This window comes from Macaca fascicularis, chromosome 11 (genome assembly GCF_037993035.2).
Source record: "Macaca fascicularis isolate 582-1 chromosome 11, T2T-MFA8v1.1".
In the NCBI taxonomy this organism is placed as follows: domain Eukaryota; kingdom Metazoa; phylum Chordata; class Mammalia; order Primates; family Cercopithecidae; genus Macaca; species Macaca fascicularis.
In genome coordinates this window covers 24,571,958-24,587,057 of record NC_088385.1, presented here as the reverse complement: position 1 = coordinate 24,587,057, position 15,100 = coordinate 24,571,958, and the positions used below count along the sequence as shown (strand labels likewise).

The 15,100-nt window shown below is 40.7% G+C and overlaps 1 protein-coding gene across 2 annotated transcripts; it reads left to right on the top strand.

Annotated features, from left to right (window-relative positions):
- The first annotated feature begins 2,631 nt into the window (after positions 1-2,631).
- Positions 2,632-12,724, top strand: KCNJ8 (potassium inwardly rectifying channel subfamily J member 8). 2 transcript variants are annotated; one of them, XM_005570346.4, is made up of 4 exons: positions 2,632-2,669; positions 2,989-3,126; positions 3,994-4,437; positions 11,058-12,724. In XM_005570346.4, the coding sequence occupies exons 3-4, from the start codon at positions 4,064-4,066 to the stop codon at positions 11,956-11,958; spliced, it is 1,275 nt and encodes a 424-aa protein (XP_005570403.1). In that variant the 5' UTR covers positions 2,632-2,669; positions 2,989-3,126; positions 3,994-4,063; the 3' UTR covers positions 11,959-12,724. The 2 variants fall into 2 exon arrangements, with proteins under 2 accessions (XP_005570403.1, XP_065379943.1); XM_065523871.1 differs by lacking the exon at positions 2,632-2,669 and adding an exon at positions 2,742-2,782.
- Positions 12,725-15,100: the final 2,376 nt, after the last annotated feature.

Genomic DNA, 15,100 nt, shown 5'->3' with positions numbered 1-15,100 from the left:
AATGACTACTATTTGTTCTTAGGCCTACTATTGTCAAACATTTACTTATTAATTCCTTAAAAATTGGTCTTTATTATGTGCCCTGATTTTGAATTAATCAGGTTAAATTACTAATAAAAATATGACATTCTGTTATCAAAGCAAGTCGAACTATTTAAAATTGCATATTTGGAAGAATATATCTCACTGAAAAAAAATGAGTCTGAAATACGTATTATACCAAAAGAACAGAATTTTCAGAGAATTCAGATATGGCTTTATTTTTGCAAATCTTCTCATAAATTCTCCAGAGCAGTCCAGCTCTTCTCATTCCAATTTTCCTGCTATTTTTCTGTTACTATGATAAATATCACAGTCACCTCTGACTTTTCCCTTTTCCAATATTGACTCTGTATAACATTCCTTTTGTATCTATTTGCATATTGCCCACTGATATTACCTATTAGCCCAAGACCTCATTCCTTCTCTAATTAATGTCATAGTTTCCAGCACCCTCTTCTGCCAGTTACAGAATTTTGGAGCCCAGAGGGACTATACTTAAGAAATGCAACCCTTAAAGCCATTATATTCTCTGCTTCTGGATCAATCCTCTTAAAACAGGCTCTTATTGTGTAGTTTTCTGATCAAAATCTTTCCATGGCTTACCACTACCTGCTGAGGAATCCTCAGATTCTTTTGTCGAGCATTTAAGGCTGTCTATGCATTTTCAAGGCCCCAATTTGCTTCTTCAACTTTGTATTTTTCATTCATTGATTCAAAAATATTTTTTGAGCCCATTTGTAATGTAAATGGCGCTAGGGTCTTGCTACAAAGATGAGCAAGTCATAGCCTTGCCCTCTAGCAGTCCCCAGTTTAAGGGAGTGGGTACAGGAGTGGTGGGAGTGGGAATGACAAGTACATGAAAATCTCATTGAGAGTAGTGGTAACAGCACCTGCCCAGGGAGCACTGAACTCAAGTGTCCAATCCTGCTGTGTAGCCAGCTTGGCTTCATCAATGCTGACGTGGGCTGTCTTTTCTCTGCTTTTCTGTATACCCTAAATATATCTAGACTTTCAAAGCCTAGATCAGATGCCAAATAATCGATGGATTTTTCCTTAATCTCCTACTCTTAAATTTCCTTTCCTATTCTTTTTTTTTTTTTTTTTTTTTTTTGAGACGGAGTCTCTCTCTGTCGCCCAGGCTTGAGTGCAGTGGCCGGATCTCAGCTCACTGCAGGCTCCGCCTCCCGGGTTCCCGCCATTCTCCTGCCTCAGCCTCCCGAGTAGCTGGGACTACAGGCGCCCGCCACCTCGCCCCGCTAGTTTTTTGTATTTTTTAGTAGAGACGGGGTTTCACCCTGTTAGCCAGGATGGTCTCGATCTCCTGACCTCGTGATCCGCCCGTCTCGGCCTCCCAAAGTGCTGGGATTACAGGCTTGAGCCACCGGGCCTGGCCTTTCCTTTCCTATTCTAATCACATCCCTGCTTGTATTAGAGTATATCTCTCTTGCTAAAACTGTCTGCCTCTTAAAAGCAACAACTATGACATATATTTACATATCTCTAGACACATAAACCTAAAAAAAGTTTACAAAGGTGTGCAATAAATGTTCCCCGGGCTAAAATAATGAATAATAATGTGTACAAAGTCAAAAGTAAAATAGAACAATGGCGGGAATTGACTGATTCTTCATACAGTTGTAAAACTATTATACTACATAAATTACTGCAAAAATTAATGACCGTAGAGAGGAGGACTACCACTAACAAACTAGGATCCTGGGCTTACAGGGGTTAAGGAGATCTAACCACAAGGGGAAAAAAATATTCTTAATTTGTCTTCATTAAAGACTAATTTTAGGTCTTTGGGTAATTAAATGAATACATTGTTTATGCTACATACACTTTCGGCCCGAGTCTTGGAAAATACGTGAAACTTCCAAGAATTAAAGTTTCCATTAACGCAAGTGCCAAAATCAGGAGGCTTGACCTGTGGGAAAAAGCACATTTGTCTTCGCTGGCTCCTTTTCAAAAAGCTATAGATGGTTATTGTATAACCTTTTTTTGTACGCAAATGCTCTGTTTTATCACGCAGACCATCTAGACAGAGGAAGAAGCTGCAACATTTCAGAAAGCAACCAATTACTGAAGACCGAATGACCAGGCCTTATCAGCGCTGAAGTGTTAACGGCGGTCCCTGTTTGGGGCAAAATTTCTTCATCGGGAACCACTGCCAGTGGTTTCTTTTTTCTTTTTTTTTTTTTAAGGGGTAGGGCGGGGGGCGGGGGGGGGGCGCAGTCGCTGTTTTGAGGAGTGTGTGTGTGTGTGTGTGTGTGTGTGTAATTCCCTGAAGAGTGGCTTTGGCTGGTGAAGAAATAGTTTACTACAGTGGGTTTCAGAACATCTTCCACCTGCATCTCTCCTAGCAGGTGGAAATTTAATGTAAATAATTGCGTGTGCCCACAGCTTGAACGCCTTGGAAGAATATTTTCTGACTTCTCTGCTTTGATTCAGTCAGAAGTAGCCCAGTTATCTACCTAGGTTACAAAATAAAATTAAAATTAAATCTCCTTGCGTCAGTGAACTTGGACTCAGAAAGTTCTCTCCCCTGAGCAGAGAGCCTTTTAAAGACTTGTGTGTCACGCTGGCAGCAGGGGGTCGCGGCTACTGGAAAGGAGCTGGCTCTGCAGGTCCCGCCCTCCCCCGGGTCGTCCCTCCCTCTGGCCTGCTCCCTACCTCCCGGGGACTCGCGCTCGCCCCCTCCCCGCCCGCCCCCTACTCCGCGACAGCGGCGGCTTCCGAGGTCTGGCGTGCGTCAAAGCCCTAACTGGGAGGCTGATTTGTGGAGCATCCCCCCCGACCCCCCCAGTCCCTCCTCCTCCCACTGAAGTGGCCAAAGGAGTTGAGCTGAGCAGGGGGAGGGGAAGATCGACACCCATCCCCCTTCCTCTAGCCCTCCCTGCGTTTAGATTCAGTTGCACCTTTTATTATTTTAACTCTTCTCCATAGGACACGCAGCCCCCAATCTGTCCCTCCGGCCTGGGCGGCCCCTGGTCCCGCGCGCCAGGATGGGAGAGCGAGGGACCTGCCCGCGGCCCGCCGGCGTGTGCAAGGAGGTCCAGCCGCCGCGCCCGCTGCCCGGAGTCTGTAAGTTTCAAAGCTGCTCCGGGGGAGGGGAGGGGGAGGCTGTCTGCGTTCCCATAAATGATTTAAAATGCAAAACACCGGAGAGGCTTGCAGTGTTGGATGGACTTTTCGGGGTGCACTCCCTACTGCAACCCGCAGGCTGTTGTCTGGGGTTTTTTTTCTCCCCCCGCACCTTGTATATTTGATTCCTTCGTTGTTTAAAAAAAAAAAAAGTTTTCAATTTTTCAATTTATAATATTATGATTTCCACAGGAACCTTTTTAACTGTTTTTTTAGATGCAACTCATTCTTTCGCATTTAAAATAATTCTTATAATTTATAAATTATATAGCACATCACTTATAATTTTGTCAGATTACACGTTATTTATACTGCGCAAGGAGTCACGGCCTTTGCTTACTTCTAAAAATAACGGAGGAAGAATTTCCCCTCTTTACTTTTAATATTGCTACATCATCTAAGTACTTTAATAAGTAAGTAGATCGTGCACCCAACTGGTCTTAATCTTCTTGATTGACGCCACGTGCTGTAGCCTTGCACTAATTTACAGACGCGGTTCATCGCAGAGAATTATCTTTGAGCCTGCTGTTTACCGGAAGGCTCTTGGTTTTGTTTAGCTAAGGCTATGCCCATATGTGTTCAGAATGATAAGAAGAATTGGAACAGTTCTTTTTATTAAAACCAAGTAATTTTTCTGAGATCCCAGAACTCAAGCACGAGCTAGATTCATGTTTGGGTTAGTGAAAAATCACAGTTTTGGTTTTGCATGTCACCTCGCGCATGTACAAACCTGTCCTTGAATACAAGGACCAAGAGGTGAGCATAGGGTGGGTTTTTAAGTTTTTAATGAATGTTTCCCTCGTGCAGGAGGACGGGTGTCCAGGGACGGAGAGGCAGGTGAGAGGCAGGTGGCTAAGCTGGCTATGGTGACAGGACGATGTTGGCCAGAAAGAGTATCATCCCGGAGGAGTATGTGCTGGCGCGCATCGCCGCGGAGAACCTGCGCAAGCCGCGCATCCGAGACCGCCTCCCCAAAGCCCGCTTCATCGCCAAGAGCGGGGCCTGCAACCTGGCGCACAAGAACATCCGTGAGCAAGGACGCTTTCTGCAGGACATCTTCACCACCTTGGTGGACCTGAAATGGCGCCACACGCTGGTCATCTTTACCATGTCCTTCCTCTGCAGCTGGCTGCTCTTCGCTATCATGTGGTGGCTGGTGGCCTTTGCCCATGGGGATATCTATGCTTACATGGAGAAAAGTGGAATGGAGAAAAGTAGTTTGGAGTCCACTGTGTGTGTGACTAATGTCAGGTAAGAATGTAGTGGGATGAGGCAGGGGTTGAAAACAGTAGAGAAAAAAATGTCAAAATGCCTTTTCTCTTATCATTCTGTTATTTGAAAGTGAAATAAAGGGTTTGTTTTAGAATCTCCAGAAACAAAAAAGCACAATAAAGAACAAAACCTAACACAGTAAATATTTTTTTAAATGCAACTTTATGGATGAAGAGTCTCTGAAAATCTGAGCTTCAGTCCTTTGGACTAGCCTTGAAAATGTTGTACCAGTTATCAAAAAAAAAAAAAAAAATTGTAATTCAGAGGATAACACAGAGTGCTTTACTCCAAAAGCACGCACATTTAGTTCAGTATGAAAAAGCTGCTGTCCGTAGTTTCAGTGTCCACAGGTAAATATCTCTGATCAATAAAAAAATATTGTGCTAGTGGACATTTTTCTATGACTCTTCTAACCCATGACACTTTCAGAAATAATAAGAAAAAAAAATAGGGAGGCCCTAGGGGGAGAGTGTCCTAGATTAAAAATCTACTAAAAAATGAAATAAATATCATCCCTTCTTTATCGAGATTATCATAACATAGCTAATTGCTTGCATAAGATTCAGAAATTAAAAGTTGTGCTAAGATTCAGAACTAGAAATTGCTAATTTTTAATGAAAATTAGTCCAAAATTTTATGGAAGGGGTTATATAAAAGCAATTTAATTTTGTACTCTTCTTTCAAAGTTTAAATAGAATAGGGACAAGACAGTTCTTAGATACCTAACTTTGGCTTCTTTCTCATATCATAAGTATCTCAAAGGCAGGTAAATTGAATTTGATTTCAGTGATTCTCCTCTCTTACTTTCACATGGTTTAAGAACATTTAGTTGAGGTGATTTGTTTCTTAATTTTTTTTTGTTGTTGGGAGGTGGAAAGAGATAAATTATATCAATTACCAAGATGTTCACTGTGAATCAAAACAGTAGTAATAATACTAGAAAATTTTTCAAAACATTTTTAAAAGAACATTTTAAATTCACACAGTTCACAAAGCAAGGAAACTTGAAAAAGCATTATGATACCAGGAAACTGTAAAGGATGGGACCTCCAGTGACTCTGAATCTTATGAAGCTAGCATATCACTGCAGAAAGTGGACCCCAGACTGAACTTGTCCACCTTTCCATTTGCTAAGTAACTACAATGCCAGCCTTTCAAGGAGGAAGGCAGCATTAGTGTGCGGAGATCACACACCACAGATTTCAGATCAATTTTTGAGGAGCAAAAACTATTGAATTGATGTATTGCTTTTAATATTGATTAGATATTCTTTTCTTTTTTCAAACTTGTCACGAACTGTTGTCTCAAAGAAAATGCAGTTGGAAAACATAGGAGATCATCAGTATACCAAGACATAAAGAAAACACAATACTTAAAATATCCATTAAAACATTCAATAGATATTCTAAGATCAAATATCATTATCTATAATATATCTCTTTAAGAAACTTACTGGCACTGATAATTGGTGAATCATTTTCATATCAAAATAAATTTTTAATCTAAATTATGATAGATACTGATAAAAAAAGAGATTAAAAAAAAATAACAGCAAACCTTAAAAATATTCATTCTCTCCCAAAGAGAATTTAAAAGGTGACTAATAATAATTCTAATTCTTTGCATTTTTCTCTTTGTAAATTCAATGTCCAATCATATCACTAAAATTGGAAACAACATTTTTCATTGAATATTCACCAGTATTTCCAAATAATGTTTGACCATTCTTCTTTTAGAGTGACTCATTTTCTCCTTCATGTATTTTCTCCTTCAAGGTGTCTCTTTGACTCCTTCATTTAATATGAGTCAAAAAATAGACCAATATATTTCCTCTTTCTCAATGTTATCCAGCCTACCTCTCTCTGTAACAGAACAAAGGAACAGCTAAACACTTTTATCTCTTGAGATTGTTTAGCATAGCAAGTGTCAGTAAAAAGCTGGATCTTCTACCATATGTAATATTTAGAATTCCTAAACAATATATAAAATATCCACATGAACAGTCTCTTAAACCATTAAAACAAATCATTTGGGATATTGATCATTAGACTGCTCTCTGAAGTATAGATACATTATCAGAAATCAGTGTTTTATCCATACCCCTTCTCTGGGGTCCATTTTTATTCTTCGCCATGTTTTGGGGCTATACCAGATATCTTTTTGTGGGTAGCTGGTGCAATAGGCAATTACTGTAGTTTTCCATGAATCATTTTAGCACCAAAAGAAATAGGCAACTTTCGCACTCCACTTAAAAACTAATCAAAAGAATAATCCATGTATTCTTGCTTATCCCTCATGGTTTTCTACCAAAGTGCACTGTATATACCAAGTATTCAAATGTTTTTAAACATTTTTCTCACCTGCTGTCTGTAGCATTAATAAATAGGTAATACTTTGAGAGATTGCTAAGGTGTGGCTTGTCTTCTATAAAGTTAGAGAAGTTGGAAATTGGGGTTGGGGGCAAAGATAAGACTAATCTCTTTTCCATGAAGAAGCCACAGCAGTACTAGTTGTGAAATTAAGTGCTATAAATTGATAGTAAAATGTGGTGCTTCTCATATGGGGTAAATGAGAATCACCCAAGAACTTTTCAAAAGCATCTTACCCAGATCCAACCTCAGCCTATCAAATCAGTGTTTATTCACTAAGATAGGGAGTAGATGTTCTATTTGAAAAAGCTTCCCAAGAAAATCCTACAACTTCTTGGTTCCTTCCCTTTGCTTCTTTCACAGGAATAGGCCAAAGCGAGAAAATTCAAGTTAGTACAATATTAATTGCAGATACACCTTAGAGATATTGCAGTTTTGGTTCCAGATCATTGCAATAAAGCAAATATCACAATAAAGCCAGTTACACAGACTTTTGGTTTCCCGGTGCATATAAAACATTTACATTATATTGTAATCTAATAAGTATATAATAGCATTATGGCTGAAAAATATACATATCTCAATTCAAAAAATATTTTAATGCTAAAAAATGCTAATAATCATCTGAGCCTTCTGCAAGATGTGGTCTTTTTGCTGGTGGTGGGACTAGCCTCGATATTGATGGCTGCTGATTAATCCAAGTAGTGGTTGCTGAAGGCTGGGGTGGCTGTGGCAACTTCTTAAAATATGACAATGAAGTTTGCTGCATCAATTGACTTTTCTTTTCACAAAAGATTTATCTGTAATGTGTGATGCTGTTTGATAGCATTTTACCCACAGTAGAACTTCTTTCAAAACTGGAGTCAATCCTCTCAAAACCTGCCACTGCTTTATCAACTAAGTTTATGTAATCTTCTAAATTCTTTTTTGTCATTTCAACAGTGTTCACAGCATCTTCACCAAGAGTAGATTCCATCTCAAGAAACCACTTTCGTTGCTTGTCCAGAAGAAGCAACGCCTCATTCATCTGAGTTTTATCATGAGATTGCAGCAATTCAGTCACATCTTCAGGATCCCCTTCTAATTTTAGTTCTCTTGCTATTTCTACCACGTGCTCCCTCCACTGAAGTATCAAACCCCTCAAACTCATTCATGAGAATTGCAATCAACTTCTTCCCAACTTCTGTTAATGTTAATATTCTGACCTCCTGCCATGAATCACAAATGTTCTTAATGGCGTCTAGAATGATGAATCCTTTCCAGATGGTTTTCAATTTACTTTACCCAGCTCCATCAGAGGAATCACTATCTATGTCAGCAATAGCCTTATGAAATGTAAATTTCTTAATAGGCCTTGAAAGTCGAAATTACTCCTTGACTCATGGCTGTAGAATGGATGTTGTGTTAACAGGCATAAAAACAACAATCATCTCCTTCTACATCTCCATCAGAGCACTTGAGTGACTAGGTGCATTGTCAATGGGCAGTAATATTTTGAAGGAATCTTTTTTTCTGAGTGGTAGGTCTCAGCAGTGGGCTTCAACTATTTAATAAATCATGCTGCAAACAGATATGCTGTCCTCTAACCTTTATACTGCTACTTATAGAGTGCAGGCAGAGTCACTTTATATGCTTTAGGGCTTCCGGATTTTCAGAGTGGTCAATGACCATTGGCTTCAACTTGATGTTACCAGCTGCATTCGTTCCTAACAAGAGTTAGCCTGAACTTTGAAGCTTTGAAGCCAGGCATTGACTTCTGTCTAGCTATGAAAGTTGTGGGTAACATCTTCTTCCAATAGAAGGCTGTTTCATTTTCAACACTGAAAATCTGCTGTTTAGTGCAGCCACCTTTACTAATTTTCTTAGCTAGATCTTTTGGATAACTTGCCGCAGCTCCTCCATCAGCACTTGGTGCTTCACCTTGCACTTTTCTGCTTTGAAGGTGGCTTCTTTTCTTAAGCCTCCCGAACCAATCTCTTCTAGCTTTAAACTTTACTGTTGCAGCTTCCTCACTTCTCATCCTTCATAGAATTGAAGAGAATTAGGGCCATGCTCTAGTTTAGGCTTTGGCTTAGGGAATGCTGTGCCCGATTTGGTCTTTTGTCCAGACCACTCGGACTTTCTGCATCTCAGCAATGCAGCTACTTCGCTGTCTTATCATTTGTGTCTTCACTGGAGTAGCACTTTGAATTTTTTGCAAAACTTTTTCTTTCCATTGTTCACAACTTGGCTGTTTGGCACAACAGGCCTAACCTTTGGCCTAGTGTGGCTTTTGACTTGCTTTCCTCACCAGCTTAATCATTTTTGCTTTTGATTTAAAGTGAGAGGCAGCAAATATTTCCTTTACTTGAATGCTTGGTGTTCTTTGTAAGGCTATTAACTGACCTCATTTTGATAGTGCTGTGTCTCAGGAAATAGGAAATCCCGAGGAAAGGGGGAGAAACAAGGGAGCAGCTGGTCATTGGAGGAGTCAGAACACACACATTTATCGATTGTTTGCCGTCTTATATGGGCATGGCTCATGGTGCCCCAAACTAGGGGTTCCCAGTCCTTGGGCTGCAGACCAGTGCTAGCCTGTGGCCTGTTAGAAACCAAGCCACATAGCAGGAGGTGAGCAGCGGGGGAGCAAACATTACCTCCTGAGCTCTGCCACCTGTCACATCAGTGGGGGCATCAGATCCTCATAGGAGTGTGAACCCTATTGTGAACTGCACAGGTCAGGGATCTAGGCTGCGGGTTCCTTGTAAGAAACTAATTCCTGATGATCTGAGGTAGAATAGTTTCATCTCGAAACCATTTTCCCCACACACACACCCCAGTATTGTCTTCTACAAAACCAGTCCCTTTGCCAAAAAGGCTGGGGACAGCTCTCCTAAACGATGACAATCGTGACATCAAATATCACTAATCACACATCATGGTAACTGATGTAATAATAATGAAGAAGTTTGAAATCTTGTGAGAATTACCAAAATGTGACACAGAGACACAAAGTGAGCACGTGCTTTCGAAAAAATTGTGCTAACAGACTTGCTGTACAAAGGTTGCCACAGACCTTCGATTTATAAAAATGCAGTAACTGCAAAGTACATTACAGCAGAGTAGAATAAAATAAGACATATCTGTATGAGATCTTGACATAGTCATTTACTAGTTTCTGCCTCTAGTTCTCCCTTTCGTCATTTCAGTATTCTCCAGAGCACCTAGAGTAGCGCTCCCCAACCTTTTTGGAGCCAGGGACTGGTTTTGTGGAAGGCAATTTTTCCACTGATGGGGTTGGGGGATGGGGATGGTGTGGGGATAAAACTGTCCCACCTCAGATCATCAGGCATTAGATTCTCATCAGGAGGGGGTAACCTAGATCTCCCACATGCACAGTTCACAATAGGGTTCGCTCTCCTATGAGAATACAGTACCTCCACTGACCTGGCTGGAGGCAGAGCTCTGGTGGTAATGCTGACTTACCCACTACTCACCTCCTGCTGTGTGTGGCCCGGTTCCTGACAAGCCATGGACCACTACTGGTCCCTGGCCTGGGGGGTTTGGGGACCCCTGACTTAAAAGAACAAACTTAGATCATCAATAAGACTTTTCTTTCCAAATGGAAAACCATTCCCTTCTATTGAAAATACTAGTTGTTTGGAATAATGTGTTTTATACCAGTTTTTTTAGCACTGTGCTATTTCTATATGAGATACAAAATAAGTATTAGCTAATGATATGATTTTAAAGATTATAAATAATAATTTTACTCAGTACTCAGTACCTTCCATATGACTCAAGTCTCCTAAACATAGATATGCAATAAATAATAAACATCTACCTGCTAGAAAGTTTTACAGAGTAAACTGTGCCTTTGTGAAAGTGAAGTATGTCGCAATGTAAAATATGCCTTTATATAAAAATATATTAATCTTTTACACAGTTAGGCCCATCACTACGTGACCTGTGAAACATTAATAGAATGTTAATTAGGCCTTAGCTTAAAGGAGCTTAATGAATTAATAGAATGTTAATCTCCAGACGTCTGGAGGTAGATGCATGCGAGAGAGAGAAAGACTGTTCTAAACACAGTTTAGAATTTTGCATTTTACAAGGTTAAGTTGGCTAGTCTGTCTGCAAGCATTTAATAGTCTCTAGTGGAAGAAAATGAAAAGTTCAGCCTGGCATATTATTTCATTATTCAAAATGTGACCTGATGGTGTTCTTTTCTGATATCCTTCCTCACAGGTCTTTCACTTCTGCTTTTCTCTTCTCCATTGAAGTTCAAGTTACCATTGGGTTTGGAGGGAGGATGATGACAGAGGAGTGCCCTTTGGCCATCACGGTTTTGATTCTCCAGAATATTGTGGGTTTGATCATCAATGCGGTCATGTTAGGCTGCATTTTCATGAAAACAGCTCAGGCTCACAGAAGGGCAGAAACGTTGATTTTCAGCCGCCACGCTGTGATTGCCGTCCGAAATGGCAAGCTGTGCTTCATGTTCCGAGTGGGTGACCTGAGGAAAAGCATGATCATTAGTGCCTCCGTGCGCATCCAGGTGGTGAAGAAAACAACGACACCTGAAGGGGAGGTGGTCCCTATTCACCAACTAGACATTCCTGTTGATAACCCAATTGAGAGCAATAACATTTTTCTGGTGGCCCCTTTGATCATCTGCCACGTGATTGACAAGCGCAGCCCCCTGTATGACATCTCAGCAACTGACCTGGCCAACCAAGACTTGGAGGTCATAGTTATTCTGGAAGGAGTGGTTGAAACTACTGGCATCACCACACAAGCACGAACCTCCTACATCGCTGAGGAGATCCAATGGGGCCACCGCTTTGTGTCCATTGTGACTGAGGAAGAAGGAGTGTACTCTGTGGATTACTCCAAATTTGGCAACACTGTTAAAGTAGCTGCTCCACGGTGCAGTGCCCGAGAGCTGGATGAGAAACCTTCCATCCTCATTCAGACCCTCCAAAAGAGTGAACTGTCTCATCAAAATTCTCTGAGGAAGCGCAACTCCATGAGAAGAAACAATTCCATGAGGAGGAACAATTCTATCCGAAGGAACAACTCTTCCCTCATGGTACCAAAGGTGCAATTTATGACTCCAGAAGGGAACCAAAACACATCGGAATCATGACAGCAAGATAATCCCCCAAGACAGTCTTTTATCAAGTTTCCATGGTTTATGCCAGGCACTGTCAGACTGAACCAGAGCTGGAACACAATAATGTGTCTTTCCACATTTTATTACACTAAATGATATTCATATTCAAGCAACAGCACTTTCTGTAGTAATAAAAAGTAACACACAAAGTGGAGGATTCATGGCTTATGCTTGTTTCATATGTGTAGAATTCTCAGTGATATGCTTAAGTTATGTGTAGGGGTGGGTATGTTCTCATTTCTCTCAATTTGAAACACAAGAATTACTAATAGTAACAGGCCTTGAGCACAAAATTTGGTCAAGAAATGAAATCTGTTTGAAATGCTTAGTTGGTGAAACCACAGATCTCTCTGTTACTAATGATCACTCTGGAAATGCGAATAGGAGGAGAAAAAACAAAATCATATTAATGCCTTTTGTATATCAACCTTCTCCTGTCTCCATGATACTGCATTTGGTAGGAAGCCTGAGGCAAAAACTGCTTAAGTGGATCTGTTTGTAAGTGGATTCGGTTCATTCACTTGGTCTGTCGGTGACTCCTGAAGGTCTCCTGGTCCATCTCATTGCAGCCTGTTGGGCAGAGCTGGACAAGGTGTCTTTGGAGGAAAACTAAGTCTTGTCTCATTTAGGACTGGGTTCCCAACAGTGACAATCACTTCCTTCAGCTTCTTACTTCTTCTTCTAGAATCCCCACAGGGAAATACTGTATTGAATATTTTATTAAAACATTTTCTTTGTACTCACTGTAGTTTTGTGATTCCTGTTTCACAAAATCATCCCAAGTTAAAACTCAAGAAAAGATGTTTTTAGAGCCATATAACAAAGATGTCAAAGTGATAATACTCACTCTCAGATTCCTCTCTCTCAAATCTGTTTGCTCCAAAACTAGCTTTTTTTGCTTTGTTTTGATTTTATTTCAGGTTTTAAAATGTCCTCTTGATTTTTCAATCTGAGCCTGACATACCATAAAAATGCTATAAGCTTTTTTTTTTTAATCTTCAATCTCCCATCTTAAAACTATACTTCCTTCCCAGTAATATCTGAATTTAGCTTGGTATTTATAGATGTAGCATTATCTCATTTGCTAAAGTGAGATTTTCAATCAACGCTTCATTTAAGCATCTTTAGTGCCTGCTTCTTCAGGGAAGGGATGAGAGAGGAGAGAGAAGTACTAGGTTAACAAGCTATATATGGTCTTATTCTTACATTTTATATAGCTAAACATCAGAAAGCTGAACTATTGTGAAATCTTTCACACAGATCTGGGGGTTTGTATTTATGAACATTGAAATAGGCAGGTAATTAGGAAATGTTCTGTCTTAAGACACATGATTCCCACCAGGTGAATGGAAATTGTTTATCAGGTCATTGAGTTAATCATTCCTGAAAGGGTTGTAACTGTTCCTCTGAACTCCAGACTCACAGATCAAACAGGCACCCGAGGCTCCACTTGGATACTGAACAAGCGTTTCAAACTTACTACGTCTAAAACCAAATGCTTCATTCTCACTCACAAAACCTGTCCTCCTCCCAGTCTTTCTTCCAATCACTTGGGCATCAAGTCATGACCTGGAAGTCGTTCTTGCTGCCTCTTTCATACCCTACATGCCATCCATTAGCAATTACCTCTTGGCTCTCCCTTCAAAATATATCCAGAATATGACCAATTCTCTCTACTCCACCACTTCCTTCATAGTCCAAGCAAGGATACTTGTTACCCAGTATATATGCATGCATCTGTAACAATTGTTTGAATATTAAAACATTTCTGTCTAGGTTGCTAAAGACTATCTTAATAAAACTTAACCCAACAGCAACTACGGAGGTGGATATCAGACCTCAAAGCAATTCTGGAACAGATGCAGGTTCCCACCTTCCCACCCCAGGGCAGCTGAGCAGACTCAGAGGCAGCTGCCACACCATCCAGCAATAAGAACATGGATAGCGGCTTCCTGCTGCTCTGTAGCAGCCCAACGTTTGTAGAGGTGACACAGGCTGTGCAGCAGGTGATGTCAGGACATAGTGAAGCTGAGATGTCCAGGGTCTAGAGAATTCCCTGGCACCAGGGGCAAAGCTAGCTATGGAGTACAGGCAGTTCCCCCAGCCACCGTCCAGCTGCAACTAAATGCTGAGTGTCAAGGACCTAATGACTGTCAATATAATGGGCATGTCAACGAAAGGTTATGAGGGGCTCCCTATGTCAAGTTGTGGCTCAGACAGGGACATCATTTAGCTAGAGACAGCCACACCAAACCAAAGGTTCCATCAACAATTTCTAAAAATCTGAAAATGTTTTAGAGAGTATTAAAATGATTTTGTGACCTATTTTGCTAAAACATATTTCACTGGGTAAGCAATTTTGACAACTATATAGTTTTAGAAGATAAGACTGACTCTGTACATATATATGTGTACATGTATCATTTTGCCTTATATATTGTTTCAATATTATTTATATTCAGTATTTTGGTTCTCTGCTTCTACCCTTTCTTCCACCTCCACAATTCATACAGCAGGAACAATATTTTTTTAAATCACAAGTCAAACTACATGACACCTCTTCTTAAAGCCCTCTTCTGCCTTTTTCGTTTTCTTTTTTCTTTTCTTTTTTGGAGACAAAGTCTCACTGTGTCGCCCAGGCTGGAGTGCAGTGGCACGATCTCAGCTCACTGCAACCTCTGCTTCCCAGGTTCAACAGATTCTCGTGCCTCAGCCTCCTGAGTAGCTGGGATTACAGGCGTGTGCCACCACACCTGGCTAATTTTTTGTATTTTTAGTAGAGCCAGGGTCTTACCATGTTGCCCAGGCTGGTCTCAAACTCCTGAGCTCAGACAGTCTGCCCACCTCGGCCTCCCAAAGTGCTAGGATTACAGGTGTGAACCACCATGCCCAGCCCTTTTTATTTTTCTTAAAATGCAAACCAAAATCCTTACCAAGGCCAACAAGCCACTACATCTCGTTGTTAGCGCTCTTCCCCTCAGTGACTCCCACACTTTTCCACACTGGCCTTTCTGCTCTTTGAGAAAGAGACATACGGCTCCTGCATCATGAATTTGCTTCTACCTGGAGAGTTTTCCCTCAGAAAGCCTCATGAGTCTCCCCTGTCATGATTTAG

What these genes read in the sequence shown, in the direction of transcription:
- KCNJ8 (XM_005570346.4), top strand. Translation starts at nt 4,064, where the DNA reads ATGTTGGCCAGAAAGAGTATCATCCCGGAGGAGTATGTGCTGGCGCGC. An exon ending in GTGTGTGTGACTAATGTCAG is followed by an intron (nt 4,438 to 11,057) that starts GTAAGAATGTAG and finishes CCTTCCTCACAG; the next exon opens with GTCTTTCACTTCTGCTTTTC.